The 26,631-nt window shown below is 40.7% G+C and overlaps 1 protein-coding gene across 4 annotated transcripts in view; it reads right to left on the reverse strand.

Annotated features, from left to right (window-relative positions):
* aPKC (protein kinase C iota type) overlaps positions 1-26,631 on the reverse strand; it is a 191,760-nt gene that overhangs the window by 127,992 nt on the left and 37,137 nt on the right. Inside the window, exon 1 of one of the 4 annotated variants that reach the window (XM_087361037.1) lies at positions 18,269-18,877. The exons of 1 other annotated variant lie outside the window; for it this stretch is intronic. In XM_087361037.1, coding sequence (XP_087217163.1) covers positions 18,269-18,707 — 439 coding nt within the window. In that variant the 5' untranslated portion in view covers positions 18,708-18,877. Of the gene's footprint in view, positions 1-18,268; positions 18,878-26,631 lie in introns of those variants that run through there. 2 more of the 4 variants (XM_087361039.1, XM_087361036.1) reach the window with 2 other exon arrangements.

Consider the following 26,631-nt stretch of genomic DNA (forward strand, 5'->3'; position numbering starts at 1 on the left):
TGCTACGGCGATGCGAGCAGTGTTCACGCGACAGAGAAATTTGATTTGTTTCCACGTGAGGAGGAATCTGGAGTTAAAAACACCCGCAGGCACTACGGAAAGTTCTGGAAACACAGAGCTCTTTCGGTATCGTGTGAACACTGCAACATCATCGTCATTTTACCACTGATAACGTGGAGAACTCAGCGCTGAAACGGCTCGTCCCACTCAGGAAATTCCAACATTCGCTACTTTTCCCTCTTCACATTATTCCGCACTTTGTACGCAACAGATTTCTCCTATTGCCCGGGACTCGTGGGACACTCTGTATACCGGTGTAGAAAAAAGTGATTAACTAAGAACGCGACCATCAATCATGTGTACTGCTGTATACGCCTTAGCTTTTAAAGGGTATGTCGATACAGTGCTGGCCTCTAACAAGCTTTGCTGTTCAAACAGGGTGAATTATACGAGGCTCATTATTATAAAGTTATTGGGGAGGGGGGAGGTTCTGTTAACCCATCCAGTTCGTTCCAATACAATAATAAAGCGGCTACGAAATTTATTTACAGTTTATTTGACTTCAAATCGATGGAACACACGGGTAGACACCCCCCCCCCCCAAATTGCTTGTGGATCCTGAAGTTTCATTACCACATCTAAAACTTCTTGACGATGGTGAAGAGTCAATTGAATAAAAATTTACTTGGATATTATCCATCGTCTAGTAAATATAAAACGTAAAAAACGACGTTTCGGAGATGGGACTCTATCTCCGTCTTCAGGTTCTGAAGAGTCATTTGAATAAAAATTTCCTTGGATATTATCCATCGTCTAGTAAATATAAAACGTAAAACGACGTTTCGGAGATGGGACTCTATCTCCGTCTTCAGGTTCTGAAGAGTCATTTGAATAAAAATTTACTTGGATATTATCCACCGTCTAGTAAATATAAAGCGTAAAACGACGTTTCGGAGATGGGACTCTATCTCCGTCTTCAGGTTCTGAAGAGTCATTTGAATAAAAATTTCCTTGGATATTATCCATCGTCTAGTAAATATAAAACGTAAAACGACGTTTCGGAGATGGGACTCTATCTCCGTCTTCAGGTTCTGAAGAGTCATTTGAATAAAAATTTACTTGGATATTATCCATCGTCTAGTAAATATAAAGCGTAAAACAACGTTTCGGAGATGGGACTCTATCTCCGTCTTCAGGTTTTGAAGAGTCATTTGAATAAAAATGTTCTTGGATATTATCCATTGTCTAGTAAATATAAAACGTAAAACGACGTTTCGGAGATGGGACTCTATCTCCGTCTTCAGGTTCCTACACACTTTGTCCGGAGATAGGGATTAGCTCTATCTAGTGGGCCCAACTGTGTAGGAACCTGAAGACGGAGATAGAGTCCCATCTCCGAAACGTCGTTTTACGTTTTATATTTACTAGACGATGGATAATATCCAAGGAAATTTTTATTCAATTTCATTACCACGTTCACAAAAACCTACGAATGCGTGACGTACTGAACCAAACGACTTAAGATCGACCTTAAAATTACCTTCCCATACACACCCAAGTCTTTCAAGCGGTCTGTTCTGTTCAGGTTGTACAACCAAAAGTGTCCTTTGCATTTCTCACCTCTGTCACGGGTTCTACATGCATCGCCCAACTTATCGTAACATAGCAGACCTACTCAGCGGCATTCCCGCTTAATTCCAAGACCAGAGTATACAGCACAGAGCACGGATTATCGGATTCACGTGACGTGATATGATCATCGGGGCGAATAAGCAGTGGTTGCTATCTGCAGCAGACCCCTTCCAGCAGGCAAGCCTCACACAAAGCAATCTACCATAACGCAACGTTAGGGCTCACTACTTGACTGCAGGTGCCTTTCAACTGTAGGGGCCTGCATGGATCCAGAACCCAAAATCAACAAACAAATATCGTTACTATTGTCACTGTTAATGTTACAACAAATGGTGCCAACCTAACCTAAACATACTTCCTCTACCTTGTAGTATCTAACTGAGCCAACAGCCGCTAGGGTCCAGAAACTTCCAAACGTCCAAAACGTTTAACTGCGACAACAAATTAGAATACCAGAAAATTAAATTTACAAGACCCTGAAGTAGATGGAAGGATAGTATTAGAAAGGGTCTTCAGGGTCAGAGGGAGTGGAATTAATTCGTCTGGTTCAGGATAGAAACCGGCGGAAGGCTTTTGTCAACGCGGCAATGAACCTCCGCGTTCCATAAAAGTACTCTGGTCGATGTAGTTAAGTTAACATTTTTGTAACAAGCGGCGAACTGACTGACTGAATTGGAGTTCTGTCAGTTGGAAACAGATAATGCGCGTTACCCTTAATCGGTAGATAACCCCAGCCCCCAAGAGGGCAGAAAAAATGCAGCGATACACTTCGTGGCACTGAAATTCCGAACAACCCCTAGTTTTCCTTTTCAGTGAACATGTTAAGTCTCACAACCAACTTCCTATCCAAGAGGCACTACTTTTCGGTGGCTGAGGGGTGATGATATATGGGACAAACGCCTACCTTACATTCATGAGGTGGGATTTAAGGCCCTCGTGGCGGCGAGAACGAACATGGCTGTCTTATGGGTTGTCTGCCAGACTACACGGCGCTACAACCCAGAAGACATACATCTTCATTCATGAGGTGGGTTGTTATATAAATATTAAAACACTCTGCGCCGAAATGAAATTCGAAGATAAAACTGAAGAAAATAGTCTTTTGTTTTGCTGTTCTGTGGAGAAGTTTACTAACGTTTCAGAGGTAATTACTGCCTCCATCATCAGGGCAACGATTTCTCAGCGTTGGTAAAATTCTAGAAGACCACACGACGCAACAACCCAGAGGGCGACCTTCTGCAAGGTTCGTCGTTATTAAATAACCCCATTTCATCGACGTTGATCCAAACATGTTCCTGGGAAGATTAGAATTCGACTTTAAACCATCAAAACGAAATCCGGACCCGTGGATCATCGGCTGTCAATTAACTGACTAGCATCATCAAGCTGGGAGAGTTGTTCGTGCCGTACCAGACACGGCGTCCAACCTTGGTGGCGCAAATTTGCCTACGATGCAATTAATGGTCCCTCCTGCTTCAATCAGCCAAACTGCAATAATGAGAAGTGGAACTCAGAGTCACCAGGACTCCCTTGCGATTCTGAAGACCACACCGTTCTTAATGACCACTCCTTACAAACACAAAACTACTCTTGCCCCTGAACACAAATATTGATCCCTGTACAGTAAAGTTACCAATATTAAATCCCCTCCTTCAATACATCACTACGGTTACTCGCTTCGCTACGGTGCGAGTTGTGAGCTGTCTTCAATCCGTTCCGCTGTTCGTGTTGCAAGGTTGCACGATTTTGCAGTGACCTTCAAGTATTCAATCTGGTGATAGCGCCTTTTACATTTTACACCTGCATATAAAAAATAAGTAAAGCTGTCCCACTATACGCCATGTAGGCACTTGGGGGGAGAGACTATATAGCTCCTACTCATTCTCAACCGCGGAAGTAGGTGGGGGGTGAGTGCCGTGCTTTACCCCCAGGGAAAGGATCCCGGTAACCATTGGACAGAAGGCTGGGTGGGCCCCAGAACCGGTCTGGATGCAGAGGCTAGAGGAAATAATATTTCTGTTCCCGTCGGGGATCGAACCCTGTCCGGATCGTATAAACGTATGTAACAACATGAGTAAATAGGGTGTGATAAGCAGGTGCTGAAGATTTACAAACTAGACAGTGTAAGAGAGCACAAAATAAGAAAAATGTTACACATTTCTTTCTGGGTAGTTGCTAGCTGTTTCGTTTATAAATTGCGCTTAATGTCGGCGAGGTTACAGAGAAGCGCATTGCGGTAAGTTAAATTCCAGTGTAGGACATGCGATGAAGAGAAACTTCGTAGATGTGGACAGGAATTTCCCTTCTCTTGCCTGATTCCGATTAGAAGGGGGGGGGGGGAAATCTATGTATGTATGAACACATTCCTCGTATGTTTTGAATTATGTCGGCATGGCAACACCACAAGCTCTCGATTGCGATTAGTGGTGTTTTCTCGACATTTCTCCTAATACAGACAGAGAAATCAAATTATGACACATGAAACGCGCTGTAAGACCAACATTCTGAAAAAACATAGTCCCTGAGAACCTGACAGTCGTTTAGCTTTAAAAAAAAACTTTATTGCACGGAACTGAATGGTTTGTCACCGTGTTCGCAAGAGCCTACAGCCAGAACACAACCTGAATCATCTGAATCCAGTCTCTACCGTCTAAACCTAGATCTTCCCAAGGGTCTCTTTCCTTCAGCACAGATACTTTATTCGATGTTCGTTAAATATTAATCTTTTAGAGATCTCACATGTTTCATATCTCATCAACACTTAAGTACTTGAACGTTTTCAAATATATATTTAAGTTTCAATTAAATCACGGATCATACCTGGCACATAAGAATCAAACTTAAATTCTAATGCACTTTAAAAAACAATTCATTCGCTTCGTATCTTAGCGTTCAAACTGGTAGAAACAAACAAAGATATATCTTAACTACCATTTAAGTAAATCGTGTTTAAATCAGTAATCATTTAAGTAAATCGTGTTTAAATCAGTAATCATTTAAGTAAATCGTGTTTAAATCAGTAATCATTTAAGTAAATCGTGTTTAAATCAGTAATCATTTAAGTAAATCGTGTTTAAATCAGTAATCATTTAAGTAAATCGTGTTTAAATCAGTAATCATTTAAGTAAATCGTGTTTAAATCAGTAATCATTTAAGTAAATCGTGTTTAAATCAGTAATCATTTAAGTAAATCGTGTTTAAATCAGTAATCATTTAAGTAAATCGTGTTTAAATCAGTAATCATTTAAGTAAATCGTGTTTAAATCAGTAATCATTTAAGTAAATCGTGTTTAAATCAGTAATCATTTAAGTAAATCGTGTTTAAATCAGTAATCATTTAAGTAAATCGTGTTTAAATCAGTAATCATTTAAGTAAATCGTGTTTAAATCAGTAATCATTTAAGTAAATCGTGTTTAAATCAGTAATCATTTAAGTAAATCGTGTTTAAATCAGTAATAATTTAAGTAAATCGTGTTTAAATTAGTAGTCAGTGCAGATAATTAACGCGTCTCACCTTCCCTGAGTTAAACCGCCTGTGAAGAAGTAGTAGTTCACCCCTTTTTCGTTCCAGATCGATGAAGTCACTTCCCTCCGCCTTATCTGAGAGCACCTCTAAGCGCGACATGTTGCAGCTGTCGTTGCTTGGCAACCAGTAGTTAAGACACGCCACTCAATTACGGCACCAACATTCTACGACTACAGAGTATTATACCTACCTCAGCGGCTGAACGGTCTAAGATCGCCCGGCACACTGGAAACAGCCACGCTCGTACTGCGTCCACGAAAGCCTCAATACAGAAATTACCTACCAAATTTCAAAGGGGATCCCCCCGTAAAGCGCCATCCTTCGTCTGTGGCAAAAACTATCTTCTAATCTCATTTCATGAAACACGTACAGTAGATCTTAATAGATAAGATGTGAAGGTCTGGAGTAGATTCAACTAGCTCAGCATACGGACCAATGGCGGGCTTTTGTGAAGTCGTTAATGAACCGTCGGGTTCTATAAATGACCCGACTTTCTAGACTATTAGCTTCTCAGGACTCTGCTCAACGGAATGAGTTCCTTAAATATTTACCATCTCGAAAACGTTTCAATCAAAAAATATGTATATTTTAATGAGATTTACATTTCACGTCATGCAACGACAACCTGGATTCATTATTATGTAAAGCTGGGATAAGTTCGACCAAAAATTAATCTCGTCTGAAAACTTTTAATGTAGCCGCCAACGGGCTTTTTCAAATTCAGTCTGAATGCATGGATTAATTCGGATATTAAAGGGTGAATAACAGCAGAATTCAAGATCCGGATGTCTGCACCTAAAACGTGGACGGAAGAAAACAGAGAACATGAAATAAATAAAGAGAGAGAATGAAAGACGGAAGGGGAGTAAGAAATATAAAAAAAACTCAATAAATGACGACTTAAACATAGAGCCATTGCGAAAGAAAGGTTATGTAGCTACTGACAGAAGGCATGTCAACAGAAGTCGATACCGAACAGGGACTTTCAGCGGGAAGACAGAACTGCGGAGAAACCACTGACACATCTCAAAACACGAATCCGGGAAAAAATAAAATAAAATAAGACAGACATCTCGGAGGGAAACTTCAGCAAAGTTAGAGAAATCAGCAGAAAAAATCTTATCATTTCAAAGAATCGAATCAATCTGACGTTTCGAGTTTTTTATCCGATATTTTAAGATCCAAATCAAAAGTATTTTTAACTTGAACTGTACAGGCCACGACACTGGCGTTAAATACGAGAATATGAGATTTCAAGTTCTCACGGAGGCGAAAATTACGTTCTCTGTCTTCTGAGATGTTCCTTACGGCGTAACCTCACATATAGGCATCTTCAGTTATTAAATGTGCGCGTGATACAATGTTTAATGATGTCTCTTCGATTTTGACGTCATGTTAAATGTTAAGACGCAGAGGAATATTTCCGGACGCCCTAAGACGTGTTAGTTTTTCAATGTCTGACAGAGCGAATACCGGCCGCGTATGAATATATATAACTAAGGTCAGACGTCATGAAATGTGAAAAGTCTCCCAGGTAATTCCTACAAAAATTAGGGCCGTACATCAGACAGACAGGAACACCCCGTCAAATGAGAGGTTTCGGAACAATATTATGCCAAACACAAACTTAAAAATCACGCTGACATACCGCATTTCGTGCTAACTGTCCCGTTGAAATTTTTAGTACCAAATTCGAAGTTTTACGATAGTGAATATAAAAGACTATCAGGATTCATGGGAGCGGAAAGGGATCCAATTCAACAGCAAAACTTGTTACGCCATCGTTGTGGAAGGAAATTCTTTGTTGTCGGTGACTATTTTGAAATTTCGATTCGAATACAGTGGCTCGGAAATACCTCAAAAACAAAAAGTTAACCTGATGAGTCATCAATTAACGTTTATATGACGGTATTTCGTAATGTTTACAGACCCGGCATTTTGAACTCTGTAATTGACGTGCTCAGAAAGCTGGTTTGAATGGTTAGCCCTTCAAAGCCCAATGGTAACTATATGTACCATCTGATTCAATAATCGGTAACACTTCGTTTTGTATTTATGTGTTTCGTATGATTCTTAGTGCAAACAGCGATTATTTCCTTAAACAGCGTTAAACATTTAATCTTTGTAATGGTGAAGTGTAGTGTTTTCTTCGCGGTACGGACTGGATTCTTAAACGTCATTTAAATGAGCTTCGACTTCAAATGGTTAATTATCAGAATAAATGTCCATTATTTCCTTAAACAGCGTTAACTATTTGATCTTCGTAATGGTGAAGTGTCGTGTTTTCTTCGCGGTACGGACTGAATTATATTAAATGTTACTTAGACGAGCTTCGGCTTCAAATGGTTAATTATCAGAATAAATGTCCATTATTTCCTTAAACAGCGTTAACCACTTGATCTTTGTAATGGTGAAGAGTTGTGTTTTCTTCGCGGTACGGACTGAATTCTTAAATATTATTTAGACGATTTTCTGCTTCAAAGGGTTAGACAACATTTTATGGCCAATAAATGCGTGAAGTTTTTCGTTTATCTTAGCAATATTTATCGTGAACTTTTCACAAGAATTTATCACAAACTGCAGGGAGAGCAGAAGCGGTTTGAGGAGAAAACACGCAACAGATTTTAACACGAAATGGAACTCGAAATAATTCAAAATACTTGCACCCGTTACAACTCGTAAAATAGGGTAGTCAGGCAAGCGACAGAATAATGAGAACTTTATTTACAACCTTAGCTGAGTGTATTCACGGCTAAGAACTCCAATAAAGCAAGTGGGAAATTTAAGGCGAACAGGAAATTTCTTTAAGACACTGCAGGACACGTAACGAGAATTAACCGAGGATAAATGTAGTCTCATGCGTACTACCTTCATCAGGGTGGCTAATGGAGTCAGTACGTATTTCTGAAACGTCGGTCAACTTTTACGCTACTGCACGGCGCAATATCCCAGAAAGCCGGACATTTTCAAATACGTTGTACACAAAACGTATAACCTATTTTAATCTGCTCTACAATTCGCTTCACGAATTAATATTTTAACGCGAACAGTTTCTATACGTATATGTACATACAGTGCTTTCACGAGAAAAGGATGGAAGGATCCTGTTCATATGGACCTGTAGTCAGACAGAACACTAATAATAATAAAAACAGACGTGGATGGATGGGCATTTAAGAAGAAATTTAAGCAACATATTCAATATAGATTTTAAATACAACTATAAAAAAATAAGTAAATTTACAGCGACATATTTGTGAGACTGCACATCTCTTTCACAATACATCTGCGATTACGTTCGGTGACCGAACCACGTGGGAGTAGATACATACGAAGGGCAGATTAAAAAGGGAGAGAAATGTCAGCCTGTAGCCGACATTTTAAATTTTAAAGGTCACTTACAAAGTGTCTTTACGCAGCTGTTCCATTCAAATGAAGCCTGTAACCCATAGGTATGAAATGGAAACAGGATTAAGACAAAGTAAGTTACAGCCCCCAAAACAGGCAAGTTCGCCTACGTTACTGCTCGCTGGAAGTTCCAGTGACAAGCCTGGAACAGTACACACCGCAACAGACATTTGTTTCTCTTCACAAATATTCATAACCTATACCAATTTCCGCTATACAAACATTTCTGCATACAGATAATGTAAAACGCCCACCGAAGCTCGTCTAAGTAACATTTAATATAATTCAGTTCGTACCGCGAAGAAAACACTGCACTTCACCATTACAAAGATCAACCGAGTAGGATCTGAGGTTTTCAAGGTGGTGAGTCTGAAGATGGCTGACTTCTGGGTTGTCGTAGTCTGGTGGAAGTTTACCGACGTTTCAGAGGTGCTCGTCGCCTCCATCATCAGAATAACTGTCAGCGTAAGAACATAAAATCTCACACTGAAAACACGTTCCCTGCCAACGAGGCGCACGAGAACCTACAAGTTCCCCAGCAGAAAGCTTTAAAAATGTAGATTAGGTCTGCTCGACCTTTGAAATCCTACACAATCCGAGTCCAAACCATCGATATAAGTTCTTGATTATTTTCGAATTTCTTACCGAACATCGTGGCCGAGTAGTTTAGCACTGCCTGACAGTACTCGGGACACTTCAGCTAAAAACATCGGCACGGACACAGCCAACCATAAAGATTTTTCATGTTCTTCCTCAGTCCCTCTAAGCAAATGTCGAGACATCTTAAATTAGGCGACAGCCGTTTCCTTCTGCATCCTTTCCAATTCATCATTCACTGTCATCCTCTCATTCGACACTAAACCGTACTCTGAGTTGCCAAATGCGTCTATAGTTAAATTATAAATAAAAAATATAGATTCCTTCCGTTCCCATAGTCAGCGACTTCAATTCCAGCTTTAAGTACGGTCTCTCGCTCTTGACCTTAGAGTCTCAAAGGTCTCTCGTCCTGCCTCCAATCACGTAACAAAGGGACAACAGGGAGGCACTGCAGCGTCGCCAAAGGGCCATCTAGAAGGCTGATTTAAGCCGCATTCCGCAATGTCCCTGCGACACGACTACGTATCGATCGAGCCATGGTGTGGGATGCCACAGTGGGGATCGCATATTTATGCCACTGAAATATGCGGTTCCATTCATCACCATTACTGACGGCGTAGACATTAATTACCGCAGTCCGCACAAGTTGCAAGTGTCTGAACACGAAGTGCCGAGGGGAAATCCCCGGCCCCTAAAAGGACGACACTGCGCAGACGCATCTCAATTTGGTGATTTACAAGTTTTGTGAAATGACCGCGAACGCCTCGACATTCAGCTCCTACGTGTAAACATGATTTCCATACCGAAAATTAAAAACAAACCAGACATCTTTTCTACCTATTTTACTGCGACAAACCACGTAAATGTTGGATTGATTTATAAAAGCTTAACTACGAAATCAGCTGGTCTTAGACAGGAAGACGTCTATGGAAAAATCTTACGAGAAGAAGAGATAGGATGGTGGGACACATTCTGAGGCACCCGGGATTGGTTAATTTGGTAATGGAAGGAACAGTTGAAGGGAAGAATTGTAGGGGGAGACAGAGATTGGAATATGTGACGAAGATTTTTGAGGATGTGGAAATGAAGAGATTGGCGCGAGATAGACGAAAATGGAGGACCACGTCAAACCAGTCGAAAACAAACTAGTTAGAAAGTGTGTGTATGTGAAGAGTTTGGCTATGTCCTAAATGTGAAGATACTATCCCGGGATTTATTTGGATGTGCTGAAGAAAACCTCGGTCAATCAGTCTTCCAGGTAGAGTACGAAAGATAATTTAACGCAGAAACTCCCCCATTACGAAGGTGTGGTACCGTAAATAAAAGAAAAATATCTATGTAATTTCACCCAACCCCTCAGTGGCTTCTGACCACATCCAATCAGACTATTTCGTATACGCACATACAATTCTACATCGAATCCAAGACAACGTAAGGGGAATTATCGATACAGTAATATGAGTCGCTGTTATATTTATTATATCCACATATAATTCAAGATTTGTTAACCACTAGGAATGCTAACCACTCAACTGTGACGTGCTGTTTCCGGTTCACAGGACAAAGTCGACAAGGGGGAAAAATATATTAGTATGGATCTTAGAAAAATAATGATGTAGACGTGTTCTCCATTAAACTAGGCAAAATCATGTCCAGCATCACGGGCTTTGTTATTAGTCTGCATTCTACAGGGTGGTTGGGAAGTAAGTAGGCATTGATAAATGGTTATAACATCTATATTTCCAGTGCAAAGCGATTATTAATGCCTACTTACTTTCCACCCACCCTGTATAACCTGACAGATCGTCAGTCGGTCACACACACAGACCAAACTGCCTGAATAACAAAGTAATGTCTAACTTTCTGATGCAGAACGTTTCCTAACCTGGTACGTCGTCCCATGAGAGTATCCCACTGAAATATTTTCACAGCTGTAAACCGTCTGCCCGCCCTCTTGGGTGCCAACAGTCAGTCTGATGACTTACTCTCCCGCTAAATGCCACGTAGGCGCTTGGGGGGAGAGCAGGTATAGCTCCTATTCGTTCATGAGCTCGGCACTAGATGGGGTGAGTGGTCAGCGTCACGCTCCGGGGAAAGAACCCCGGTACCCATTGAACAGGAGGCTGGGTGGGCCCCAGAGCCGGTCTGGACGCAGAGACTACGAAACGTCATTAGATAAATATCAAGACTGTAGAGTCGTCAGTCTACAGATGTAGTTTGCGTGGCTTTAGGTCATACTAATGCGGTATTTACCTCGAAATGTCTGAACATATTTTATAAAAAATATGAGTGAGGAGCTCAAGTGGTGTCTGAGTAGAAAAAAGTGTTGCGTTTTGAAAGCTAATCCAAAAAATGAACAGGTTAAATAAATACAAAAACCACAGACAGTGAATACAAATAGAAAAAAATGCGCTGTTTACAAAAAAGACAAAGATATGTTTTATCTGATAAAAATTTCGCAAATATAAAATCAAAAAACTTTTTATTCTATAATCGGACTCGTGCTTTGAATGTGAGGGACAAAGAACAAATAACGCGGTAGGGGGTCGCCGTATAAATCAAATTTAGGGGACAGGAAATAAGCACTCACCAGTCGGAGGTGCGCCAAAGAGCAGCATGAAATCCCAGCACTTACCTGAAAACAAAAGAACAGTGAGGAAAACATTCTTAGACAGTCGCAAGATTAAATAAATAAACAAAAATTCCAGGAAAGTGCACAAAAGCGTCTGGCCGGTTGAAAGGAGCCTTACGAGACGCACGACGGGAACAGAGAAAACTGAGTGTTATGACGAAACCACAGAAGACTCTTGCTTTCTCGAAAATACCAACGATTTTAAAGATAAAATTTCTTTGAGACTTTCCTGTCTCTTCACATCATCTTTCTTGAGTCTATAAAATCACGCGTACAAAGAAAACTCTTTAAACTTTAAAGGACACTAATGCCAAAAGCGTTTCGACCTCAAGAGGTCATCGTCAGTAGCAAAACAAATTAATTTAAAAGTCCACGGCTCACCGTTGACCAACAACGGGAATCAGGCAATTAACGTCCAGTGAGGTGTTACGAGGCGCGTCCCAAAAGTAAGTTTCCCACTCGTCCCACAGCTAGCAAACCTTATATTGCGCGAAGCGACTGTGCGTACGTGATAGAGCAATGACGTAGCATGGCGCATGCACTAACGGCACTTCCCGCGTTCTCACAGTAGCATCGTTGCAGCTGTTGAATATGGAGGTTCTTATTCCAGCTCCCGCCGACTGTGAAGTGCGGTCAGTGATAACGCTAGGCCGCACACGGCTCGACGGACAGCGAGTCTCCTGCAGGAGTTCAGCTGGGAGGTGTTTAATCATTCACCCTACAGCCCGGACCTCGCTCCCAGTGATTTCCATCTTTTCCTACACCTCAAGAAATTCCTGTCCGGTCAGCGTCAGCGTTTTGAGAATGACAGAGAGGCAGAGATGGTTGTCACACAGTGGTTCCAATCCCAGGCGGCAGACTTCTACGACACAGGTATTAAAAGTTGGTCCCACGGTATGACAAATGTCTCAATTCCGGTGGCGAATATGTTGAAAAATAGCTGGACACTTGCTGTATCTGTTGCAATAAATATTTCCATGAAATTGTGTTTTGTTTCTGTAAACGGCCCCAGGGAAACTTACTTTGTGGACGAGCCTCGTACATAAGTATGGTCAACAGTTTTGTTTTATGCATGATTTTATATTCCAATACACTGCACGGTATGCGAGGTGTTAAGATTTCTTAAGTCACTGAACGTAATAACACTTGATGATTAATTATTAAGTAATCTTCTCAGTCAGTTTCTTTACTTCATTTTTCTTAGATCCAAAAATTCAAATCATCAAATAAAATCACAGTAGTGTCACGATTCTAAATGAACCTGGTTCGACTCTTAGCATGGTTGCCAATTACCGTGACTGAAGTTGTTGCTGTTTCCCTCAGCATCTCAGCCAAATTCTGAGGCAGAGACCGACAACTTGCAAATCCTTACATATTCACCATTAACATCTCACTCCGTTCAACTCTTACATCCTTTCCAGCTAAAATTGCGTAAAAAAATCTTAATAATTTAAATAAATGTAATCTACACGTGGAAAATAAAATATATTGGTCACAATACATGAGAACGTTCCACCATCAATGCGGCCAAAAAGTTGACGAAAGTTAATTTGGCCAGAGTTTGAAGCAGTCAACATAATTAAGCTTAAGTTAATGAACTACAGACTCGATCAGCTCGATTCGAAAGCTAGTCGATCAGAAAAGAATCCTTCATCGCACTGCGATACTCAGCTCGCTACAGAATTACGTTCTTTCATTATTTTAACAAAGAAGTCCGAACGCAACGCAATCTGAGCAAGAGACTTAGAATCTGTGTATCTGGAGGTATTAAAATGTGGCGTTCCATTGTAAATTGATGAAACATTTCCTCAGAAAACACGAGAAATAACCTTGGACGCCTGTATACAAGGACAGACGCACGTCTTTTGTTTCCACGGGCGTGGGTAAACAGATGTTCTGCCATGTAATGTTACGGAGACAGATGAATTCCGAAGTGCGAGAGACACAGCCGAGTCCATTCTGAAGGGACGTGGGTCAGTTTCAAAGGTCAAATGTTGGGGGGGGGGGGGGGAGACGATCTTGGTCGACATTCTGTCATCTGCAGTCACCTCGTTACAAACATATTATTCCGATGTTGGGGCTAAAATATCAGCTTGTTACCTCGGACACTGGGACCGTGGGTTCGAATCCCACTCAAGGCATGGATGTTTGTCCGCCAAAGATTGTAATAAAGTATCAAAGTAGACAATAATCATTTCGTAACTGTCTTCTAAGATATTGCGCCGTGTAAATGTTTACCGACGTTGTCCTGATGATTGAGACGGTAAGCACCTCTGAAACGTCGGTAAATGTCTATCAGACTACAAGGCGTAACATCCTAGAACAAAGCCACCTTCAGTCATTACTGACTTCAACATCTGACATCAGAACCTTTATATTATAAAAACTATGAATATGGTAAGACTTCTTTTCATAATATAAAATACGAAAAAAAAATTATATTTCACTCATTCAGTACTTCCAAAGTCCGTCATATAACATTAAATTAAACACGGTAGGCACTTACAAATATGCTACAAATATAAACGCATCATTTAACGTACTGAAGAGTTTCTTGTGTTAAAGTTAAATACTTCAGTGCACATGAACCCTAAAAACAGCTCGGGGTGGGGCCAACTCGCCACGCCTACAGACAAGATATCCACGTTGATCGTATGTGGGTCGGTATCACAACACCTCCCGACCGTCAGCTTCATTAAAGCCGCACAAGTAGACTACTGCAATGCGGCATTTCATTTTAACGTCGTCTACTGGAACTAAGGACGTGCGGGTAACAGACATTCCGGGCGCAACCGAGGACCAACACTTAACTTAACACGTCTAGTTTAATCCAGGCAAATGTTATCTGTTTCAAATATTTATAAAATTTAGCAGTCAAATCTACTACTTTCTAGCACTTAAAGAGAACGACCTGAAGATGACCAATTAAGGTCGAAATATATACCGGACCTCGAAATATTTATTACTGACGATATCGCATCAACCAGCCAGCAATATCTTTGGCACCCGGTTGAGGTCACCGTTTACATTCTGAGTTCGAATGACGCAGCAAACGTTTCGGAGACGGATTTTGCCGCCATTATCAGGGCTGGTGGAGGCACAAAGAGTCATTGCATTCAGCTGCCATGAAAACTCCAAGGACTACACAGAATTTCTGTTCTACTAACCGTCTGACATTTAATGTCCTGTCATTACGTAGAAATTCCATTTCAGTAACCGGCGTTACTCTGAGACGGGTTCGTAGGATTATTTATCCTAAGGTACCATTAAAGCCAAGACGTTTAATGGCGCAGTGTGAAAAGGTTCACGATGACACACTAGTGTTTATTCATGATATGCAGACCCCCGTTCGACAAGCCATTCCACGCTGGAACAGGTAAATGCGACCTAACTACTTATCCAGTGAAAACGTCAAATGAAGAGTTTGCACAGAGCCGAATTAGATTAAAGTAGCTTTCCATTACATACTAATTTATCGCACATGTCGTGTATCAGGTAAACGGGATTTAAAAGTTCAGACTTTGCCGTCTAGATCAGTGGTATTCAACCTGGGGTACGCGAAGACATCTTAGGGGGTACTTGAAATTTTAAAAAAAAATATAATTTTATGATAAACACTGAATAATTAGTAATGTAATTTATCTTAGATGTAGATTATATACTACGTATAACTTGAATTATACACCAACAACTTTGGGGGGTACAAAGTTGAAGAGAAATTATATCTGGGGGTCGCGAAGACATCTTAGGGGGTGCGTGAAATTTAAAAATAAATTATTTTACGATAAACACTGAATAATCAGTAATGTAATTTATTTAATTTATTTTAAATGTAGATTATATACTATGTATAACTTGAATTATACACCAACAACTTTGGGGGGTACAAAGTTGAAGAGAAATTATATCTGGGGGTCGCGAAGACATCTTAGGGGGTGCGTGAAATTTAAAAATAAATTATTTTACGATAAACACTGAATAATCAGTAATGTAATTTATTTAATTTATTTTAAATGTAGATTATATACTATGTATAACTTGAATTATACACCAACAACTTTGGGGATACAAAGTTGAAGACAAATTATATCTGGGGGTACGCGAAGACATCTTAGGGGGTACGTAAAATTTTAAAAAATATATTATTTTATGATAAACACTGAATAATGAGTAATGTAATTTATTTAATTTATCTTAGATGTAGATTATATACTATGTATAACTTGAATTATACACCAACAACTTTGGGGGTACAAAGTTGAAGATAAATTATATCTGGGGGTACGCGAAGACATCTTAGGGGGTGCGTGAAATTTAAAAATAAATTATTTTACGATAAACACTGAATAATCAGTAATGTAATTTATTTAATTTATTTTAAATGTAGATTATATACTATATATAACTTGAATTATACACCAACAACTTTGGGGGGTACAAAGTTGAAGAGAAATTATATCTGGGGGTACGCGAACACAAAAAAAGGTTGAATACCACTGGTCTAGATAACATACAACGCACATGGACAAAAAAAAGTTAATGTTGTATAGGAAAGTATTTATTTCCTCTCGGGATAAGTTGGACGGGGTTGGACGGTCGAGAATAGATTTCCGCCAGGGAAATGGATTTCTCATGAACTCGAGGCCAGTTCCGGCACGCATTCAACCCGTTAATCAACTGAGACTCGTTTAGCGGCGCCGAATATGAAGACGGCTGTCTTATATCCCTGATGATGGAGGCAGCATGGACCTCCGAAACGTAGGTAAACTTTTACCAGACTACACGGCGCAACAACCCAGAAGACAGCCATCAGCTGTTATCCAACTGGCATAGTGGTACACGTTCGTTCGCTTGTGGTTAATGGCTCAAGATGAATACTGAGAATAAGTGGAGCTTTACCTCCACTCTTCATGGAGTAGCGCCGAGGCGCAGGGGATTTGCCTTTCTTTACATTTATTATCGCTGTTTATTTTTAAAACCAAACGAAGTATACGAATCTTAGAACAGATGAACGTCAGAGCAGGTGTTCAAAACAGCAGTCAACGAGATCGGGACATATAAAGTCAGAGCTTCACTCCGCATTGCTATTATGAGCAATGAGAAACGTGATTTAAAAAAAAAACCTGCAAGGTGAACCGGAAATCATGTATCCTATCCTGCGTGGTTATGATTACGTAAGGTAACCCCCAAGGTCGTACGAAAAAAACAAATGAATAAGCACAATGCAGTGCGATTCTCATGCGATGAAAGATTGGCACACGGGACCTCGTCTAGTCGAGTTTAGAATCTCTCAGAAAAAAACTTGCCATTGGTGTCAAGGAAAAACAAGTCGCGAATGTTTGTCTTATGAAACGGTTTCGCAGTTAACAGCATCAATTAACAATTTAGTTTGTTTGTTTGTTTGTCGTCAGTCTTTCGACTGGTTTGATGTGGTCATCCAATTTCGCCTGTCTCGCGCCAATCTCTTCATTTCCACATCCTCAAAAAATCTGCGTCATATATTCCAATCTTTGTCTCCCCCTAGAATTCTTCCCTTCCATTACCAAATTAACCAATCCCGGGTGTCTCAGAATGTGTCCCACAATCCTATCTCTTCCATAGACTTATTCCTTCGCCTATCCTGTCTAAGACCAGCTCATTTCGTACTTTATCAGTCCACTTAATTTTCAACATTTCAAATGCTTCTACCCTCCTTCTTTCTGTCTTCCCCACTGACCATGTTTCGCTTTCGTATAGAACTTTGCTCCAAACACAACTTCGGAAAAATCTTTCTTAATTCCAGGTCAATGTTTTGACACTAGTAGACTTCTCTTTTTGAAAAAGTCTCTTTTAGTTTGTGCTAATCTGATTTTAATGTCTTCCTTGCTACGTCCATCTTTTGTGATTATTATTATTAATAAACGTACTTGTCTTCACGTAAGGTGTATTTCGACACAAACATTTTGGGCCAATGTTCTACTCTGTACCTCGGTTAACAACGTTTTATAAACCCCATACGACACGTCAAAGAGCTGGATAATTGATGAATAATGAAGGACAGTTTAATACATGAAAATAAAATATCCCCAAATTTGCATGAATAACACAAAATGTCTCTAATGACAGCCGATCTCAGGAAGGGATTCTAACAGGGCACCAGAACACGAAACACGTCTGTAAACCACTACCACGTGACATGCGATCAATCACCAAAACTTTCTTAAACATTTTCGGTACGAATTCTTTGTACCAAATTGTGGGTCAAAGTGCATTGATTACCAGCTGTAATATTTGGGGAGGGGGGGGGGGTTTGCCGTGTTCGAATTACAGACGAGGGTAGGCTATCCTAGTTCTGCCCTCGGTCCCTGCAAGCAGATACTGAGACACAGGCCACATCTTTCCGATTCATAACCTACCACGACTCGATAAGGGAATAAGCAACAAGACATGTTACCTAAACGTCGCGCAGTTTTGGATACAAAGTGAGATGTACCTGTGGCATATCCAGGGTCGGTGTCCTCGTCTTCCAACCCCGACAATTCGTGATGACACTCGACCAACGCAGGTTGATGCAACTGGCAATGTTCCTGATGGCGAAACTCGAATTTATTCCCCGGATTACTGTTGCCTCTCTCGACGTAGTTGGCTCTGGACGTGTGTCCACTCCCGCCGCAGAGCACCACAGCCAGCGCACCTCCTGGCTCAGAGATGCCGACATTCAGAGACGACCGTCGCGAAAGTACCTCGGCGCGAGCAGACCCTGGGAGAGGAAGGGTGGTAACAGCGACACCTGCCCCGTTCTCACCGCCAACACTGTTGAGGCCGGGACCTGCAGGGGTCGTGGACACGGGCACGGACGCCGTAGCCTGGCGACGCGGAGACCGACCCCTATCCGGAAGAACTGACGTAGCACTCCAATAACCCCACGCCATGACGAAGATACTGTGACCTAGTGGACCGACCGACCTTGCTGTTTCATCTGACCCCTTTCGGCCCAGATCCAGCTGCCTTCCTTGCCTACATCACGCCGTCGGGCGATCCAACGCGCAAGTCGCGAAAGCGAGCTCATACCTCCGTCACCGGACTCTGCGACTCTACTGCGCAGACTCCAGGACGTAAGCGATCAAAGCGAACATTATCTCAAGGAAATCAACTGACAGCAAATAACTTTTCATTTGCATTACCACTCACAGTTACAGTTTCCGAACTTTAGTGAAGGATCAGACTGGTAGGTCATTTCGGATCTCTCAAGAAAGACCTTGAGCACAAACCTTATCTACTGGACTAAACGCACAGAATATAATATATAATCCGTCCATTACACTTCCTAATGAGACTGGTCTGAAACAAGTTAATCCTTTATTACTCCAATTCCTTTTTATAATTCGTAAGGTAATTCAAATACGACAATTGAATATATTTTAAATTGATAAAAACCTGAAGACGACTGTATTACCCGTCGAAACATGTCGTTTTAATAAAAGCGATAAAAATATAAATATATATATATAAAATGTAAAATCGTATTTACGATTAAGAGCGCTAATATAATATTTTACACAACAAAATGTTTTAATATTATATAATTTTTACAACACCAATAAACTTCAAACGTTTGTGTATAGACTGTACAAAATAAATATATTTAATCAAACACAAACATAACGCATATAAGATACAAATTGAATATAGCATATGAGTTACTGAATCATCTTGTTGGTAATTTACATAAAAGTTACAAATGAAATACAAGAAAACGTTCTCATTAACTGCAGAGACTATTGTCTGTGGTGAAACAGTCATTAAACAAGCAACAAAGGCCTATCAGCCAGCTGTGAGTGCAGACATGAAATTCTTTCATGGATATATAAATACCATGAAGAAAAACACATTCAATCTACATGCCCAACCCATCTTATAAATTTAAAACATTAATTCACTAATTAACGGAGCATATCCAGTTTACTGTATTGTCTTGAAACCAAAAACAGAATACGAGCGGAGGAATTAAAGTTTACCGACGTTTCAGAGGTCATGCTGTCTCCGTCATCATGGCGCCCTGACGGAGGGAGCATAACCTCTGAAACGTCGGTAAACTTCTACCAGACTACACGGCGCAACAACCCAGAAGACAGGAATCTACAGACTCAGTGCTGTGAAAACCTCAAAACTTAAATGACGTAATTAGTTGATTCAGGCAATGCCCACACAAAAAAAAATACTGTCAAGATCTTCGAGAAACAAACGGCGACAGATAGTCTCGGAAGGCGACGCTAATTCCAACAGCGCGGCAGGTAACAGGGAACACAAGTGACGTCATCACAGCCGTCTCTTCTCGCTAGGCGTCGCATTTAAACAACGTCAATTTATCCAAGAAGGATCTCGGGTTTCCATGGCAGCGAAGATGACGATGTTCTTCTGGGTTTTGGCGCCGTGTAGACTCGCAAGCGTCTCGGAGAAACACACAGGCTCAAATACGCTTCTCCGAATCTTCTACGAATCTTCACGGCAATCAAAATTAAATAAATGTTGACTTCAAAAGGCACTTTTGTCTCTTTTGATAGTGGTAAGAAAAAGTTAATTTGCCCCTGTGCCCAAGCACCACGAAATAAATATGTGTAGGAGGCGTGAACATAGAACTTCGTGTATTATAGATCCCAAGAGCGTATCGAGAGTAGCCTCCTCTATCGATTAAACAGGAAGCTGTGTAAACCCTAGAGACGGTGACAGCGCCCACCGGAAATCGAAACCCGGCCTCTCGTCTAGACCGCAGATAATTTCCTGGACAATCCCAGCTGTTATCCACCACGTTTTACGAGTCAGTACACCAATATCTACAGCCATTACATAAACACCTTCCTTATTCAATGTCGAGGAATTCAGCGAACAATTTTAATCAGCCCTCTACGTAAGTAATTTTAGCGATTTCGAAGCATAACTCGAAATCCAAATTAAATATATTTAAAAAAAATTATATCATTCACAAATTAGAACCCCAGAGATCCCTAGAGTCTGATATTTCAAATAAAACACAACGTAAATACGTTAACACAGACCTAACCATAATTATTTATTAGTCTTGCCAACAGCAAAGCATCCCAGATTACGGAAGCCACGTAAAAGTGCGCGCACCGGCCATCTTCATTAATAACACGAAGACGTCGGAATTAACCAGATGTTACGTGTTTTTTTAAGTTTCGCTCAAGTCTTGGAATTTTTTTTTTCGTTTTCGCCATAATTAAATAAACTCGATGTTAAATACCAACACTTAAACGATAGCTAATTCTCTGGTAAATGATATTTAAAAACTAAAAAAGCTTAAATCTTACGTTATAGTTCATAAATTCAATGTCTAAAATGTAGGTTACGGTTCTTGAAGGATGTTTCTTTCTAAATGGTAAAACTTGGTGACCAAGACTTTTCTTGAGGGTTCTAAAAACTGAAATATCATCACAACACGCAAACGGTATTACGCATATAAATTCTAGAAAGACTTTATTAAACAGGGTCCTGATATTCAAATTTTAAAAAAAAAAAAGTAACCTGTACAGAGTGAATGTTTAATGTCCCGCATTTCCTCACGAGCTTAAAATGGAAATATGGCGCTATTGCATTGCATACGATGAATAAACCCAGCTAAAAGCTAGCTGCTGCTTCGATTGTATACAGCCTTTGTAAAGGCATTATAATGGAGTACAGTCACGTACAGAAATAAAGGCAAAGACGTCGAATAAGGCAGGATGAAGGAAATAAAAAAGGAAGGAGTTTCCTGTGCATGTATAACCCGAGAGAGGTCACCAATTCGAACAGGAATAAAGACTCATGTTTTCAAGTAAGAGTGTATAACGATCGTTGTGCGGGACTGCATAACACAGAAAACTAAAAGGCAGTGAGAATTCATCACGTTGCTCGTTATGCGGGCCTGCGCGGTAGTCGACACCAAGGGGCCTGCTTGCTTCATCCATCTTTGGTCAAACTATTTTCTTAAGTGCCCTGATTCCAATCTGTATTAATTCACTCGAAGTAATGGATCACAACAAAATATATAAACGCAGCGTGTGTGAGAGGTGACGTTCAGTGTCTTAAGAAGTCGGCAAATATGACTTAAGCAACTCGTTACTTGTACTGAGACCTTTGTAAGGAAAGTTCCCTCTGTCGTAAAGGGCGTACACAGCTCCCGGTACAAGATTTACTCCGTTGCGTGGTTAAATTAAGACCAGCATTTCACGCTAACGAAGCTACTGCTGCTACGAGATAAAAAATAATAACATATTTTTTATTTTAAAATCGTTTATACAATCACGTCTCGCCGTTTCGCGCGTTAAAACTAGCGCCTTAAGAATGAGGTTATGTATTACATTTACTATACGCAGAAGAAAGAACTTAGATGGATTCAAAAATAGGAATAAATACATGAATATATGAATGAGGATTTCTACAACTCTGTACCTTTTTTTCCCTTTTGCGGGGGCCGAAATACTCTGTGGAGTCCTCTGGATATTACAATGCGCCCTTGTTAAGATCCAGCATATTCTCGTAACGCTTCGATACCTACAATTCAAATCAACATTATCATCCTTCTACTGAGTTGCTCTTCGAAACGGATGTCTTACAAGTTTCCAAGCAAAATTTATTAAAATCCCACCTTACGTAATGTCAGCCCGAAACCTTAACGGTTGAGCACAGATTTCATTGTAAGGATAATATTAAAGTGTATCTTAAAATATATATTGAGAGGATGTGACTGACTGAAGACAGGGTCCAGTCGCGGGTTCTTGTAAACACGGTAATAAGCTATGGGTTATATAAAAGGAAAGTAATTTGACTGGCTGAGCGACTATTAGCTTCTAGAGAAGGATTCCATGGAGGGACAACAGTATTAACCTTATTAAAACGTAGCCCACAGTTACAATCCTTCCTTCCACTCCTCGCGAACAAAATCACCTGCAGGGGGCGCTGTGATGGGACATTATCAGGCTGTGCGCATTTTAAACAGCCCGATAAGCCTAAATTAGGGCAGCTACATGACACGCGGCCTACCCAAGAACCGGCTCCATTACGTCACGCTATCAGCTGCACGTTTCCTCCAGGGTGCGGTGTCATGGCGCCCTAAGTTAACGCATCTACCCAGATCAACTGATTTTATACATATCGATTTGTATCGATAGCCAAAATACAGATTTACGATATTGATATGTTACGATTTTCTATACCGAAAGTGTAGATTTCTCGATATCGATATTTTTCGACATTCCATAACAACACAAACATATACCGACGTTTCGATGTACACATCGTCTTCTTTGTAGCATTCTTCAATATCGATCATTCGATATTTATATTTCTCCATGTCGATACAAATACTTCACATCGATTAACATAGTTTTTTCGACATCGATATGTCTGACTTATTTATTTATTTATTTTCTTAAATTTTTAAATTTATGATTTTCTAAATTTTTAAAATTTAAACATGTTCGAGCTTTCAAAATGCAATCTGTTTTGAAATTTTGAGTCTGAGATTCGGAACTTCCATTTCTTTTCTTAAAAATTTTTCATTTTAGGCATTGAATATTCAGTTTTTAAACTTTGAATTACCAAACACAAGAGTCCATAGTGGACGCTGTGTTAGGTCAAATCCAGATCTCACACACACACACTGCAATCTTAAGTCTTTCTAACGGTCTGTGCCGTTCAGGTATTCCGACTAAATTTTATACGAACCTGTTTGATCCCCACTCCCATACATGCTACTTACTGGTCCAGCGAAACAGAAGATACCAACACATCATATGAACTGACGTGCCTAATTTCTTAACCAAGTTAGTAATATGTATTTCACAACAATAATTTTACTATTTCACTGCATAATTTAAATTACTGCAGTTTCCGACTTCGTTAAATTCGTCACGCATAACCTCGAAGGTTCGAAGTATGTTTACTATTGTCTTGCAGAAAACTTACTGAAGTCTAGCTGCAATGGTTCATTAATTACCAACATCATGATGTGGCAGACAGCGCCGTAAAGCGGTTGACGGGTATACCCCCCCCCCCCCGGGGGTCCTGCTGACCTCCAGACCAACCAGAAAATTTTACAACTCAAACTGGCGTCGGAGGGGGGGTGATGATAAGTGTAGGCGATGAATAATCTCAGTGTATTTTAGGGTATATGAAATTACAGTAGGTAAGAGAAACGAGCAATCCACCTTGTTAGGTTATAGTGCATTTCGCAAGACTGAGCACAATCTGTTCGTCCCGACAGTGAAGGATGTTCGCTTCCTCACTTCAGACGATGAAATCAACCTGGAGGATATTGTCGTGCCTTTAGCCTCTGAAGTCACAGTTTCCCCTGCGTTTATCTACCACGTCACGAAGGCGGGGATACCGAACGTCGCGACCAAGTGGTTAGCACTCCTGGTTCGCATTCCAGAAGCCTCCGATTCAAGTCTCCGGACCTGAATGTGCTAATATCAATCTGAATATCATCCTCTCACACACGTACGTCAAGTGGCCTCTTTCTTTCAGGTTTTCTGATTATATTACTGTAAGCATCTACCATCTCTCCCATACGTGCTACATGTCCCGCCCACCTAGAAATACATTTGATCGTCCTAACAAGTTTTGGTAAGGACTACAAACTGTTAACGCCTTTTAACACGAATTTCAAGACCATGTCTCTTAAAATGCCAGCAACAGAACAAAACGTCCTGATTCTGATTATGATAACAGTAATAGAGCTACTTTTTCGCGTGGTTGGAACGCTGGCCTTGTAATCCTGTGGTCTCGGGTTCGATTCCCGGCGGTGCCCGAATTTATAACTTGTGTTGGGCAAGGCCGTGGTCTAGGCAACACGGAGTTTTCCTCCGTGGCATCCCAACAATTACTCCATTCACACACAGAAGAAGGCAATGGCAAACCACTTCTGGATCATCTGCCAAGAACGTATATGAACAGGTCCCAGTCCGAGAAGAGAAAAGGATGGAAGGATCCTGTTCATATGGACCTGTCGTCAGACAGAACACTAAATAATAATAAGATGAGGTGGTCCAGCGGTTAGAACGCTGACCTTGTAATCCTGGGGGTCTCGGGTTCGATTCCCGGCGGTGCCCGAATTTATAACTTGTGTTGGGCAAGGCCGTGGTCTAGGCAACACGGAGTTTTCCTCCGTGGCATCCCAACAATTACTCCATTCACACACAGAAGAAGGCAATGGCAAACCACTTCTGGATCATCTGCCAAGAACGTATATGAACAGGTCCCAGTCCGAGAAGAGAAAAGGATGGAAGGATCCTGTTCATATGGACCTGTCGTCACACAGAACACTAAATAAAATAAATAAATAGAACAAAGGCGATAAAAATCAGTATCAGCTTTGGTTACAGTTGCAGCGTGTAGCAAATATAAATACGGACTGATACAGGCTTCTCGACGTCTGGCTCACATTGAGAGGTGCACCCAACTGCTATCCTTTTCCAAAACGACGTCGTCCTTGAGGTAAGGAAGTGTAAGAGGACAGGGAAAACTAAACAGAAGGGAAAGGGTGGGATGCAGGGGCAGAGCCCCCTAGTAAAAGATTTCCCGAACAAGAATGTACACAAAAACTGGAGAATATGATAAGGGGTTTCCACGGCCGACGTGACAACTATCCGTAACGATAATGGGTAGAATTCTGTTTGCCTACAACTTCACTCCGACAACCAGACGTAAATTAATCACGGCTAGCTGATTCTGAATTGGTTACCGTCAGATTCGGCATTGGAAAACGCGGCGAACACCGCGATCTGTCGATGGAAATGCGACCACGAGGGAGAGTCACTGTCTCACTCACGGGCAACAGCATGCAGACGGCGTACGTCATGGACATTTAACTCGTTCTCCCAGGTTTGTCTTCTACGTTACCAACTCAAAGCTTCCTTGGCTCGTATAGACACTGAAGCAGTTCAAGTTTCCGTTTTACCTCTGCCTAAGCAAAGAACATCTTCTTAAACTCCTAAAGCCTAATGGTAATTAATTATATTTCCCGCATGCTTCAAAAATCAATAAATCTTCAGTATGAGTTTCGTTTCATTCTCACTGTAAACAGCGTTAACAAATTGATCTTTGTAATGGTGAAGTGCTGTGTTTACTTCGCGGTACGGACTGAATTCTTCGACATTAATAAGATGGTCCTCAGCTTCAAACGTTTACTGTGCATTCGACAACACACGGAGAACGTAACATATAAAATGAACCGGTGACAGAGCAGATTCGAAGCGAGTACCATGTGAATGTTTAAAGCATTACCATAACACCAACCTCAACTGTACTTCTTAATCTGTTTTATTTTGCTCTCCAAATTTAAGAAATTAGCCCTCTGACCGTTCCAGTTCAAAATTATTGTTGTAAAATCGTACATTCTTAACCCTATGAAGCCAAAGCTCGTCTAAGTAATAAGAGTTCAGTCCGTACCGCGAAGAAAACACCTCACTTTACCATTACGAAGATCGAATGGTTAACCCTTCGATAGCCAAAGCTCGTCTAAGTAATAAGAGTTCAGTCCGTACCGCGAAGAAAACACCTCACTTTACCATTACGAAGATCGAATGGTTAACCCTTCGATAGCCAAAGCTCGTTCAAATAATATTTACGATTTCAGTCCGTACCGCAAAGAAAACAACGCTTCACTGTTACAAAGATCATATAGTTAATGCTGTTTAAGGAAGTTATTTTTAAAAGTGAGAATCATACAAAACCCACATATACAAAAAGGAGATTCACCGACTAACCGAGTAACCACCAGAGTTTAAAAGGTCAAACATCTGACAAAACTCCTCGAAAGGTAAATCGGCCGATCGCAAGGCCTCTAGTTACGTGACA

This window comes from Zootermopsis nevadensis, unplaced genomic scaffold, assembly GCF_977971745.1.
Source record: "Zootermopsis nevadensis isolate Lab colony 2312 unplaced genomic scaffold, Znev_1.0 Znev_ptg000050l, whole genome shotgun sequence".
Lineage (NCBI taxonomy): Eukaryota > Metazoa > Arthropoda > Insecta > Blattodea > Termopsidae > Zootermopsis > Zootermopsis nevadensis.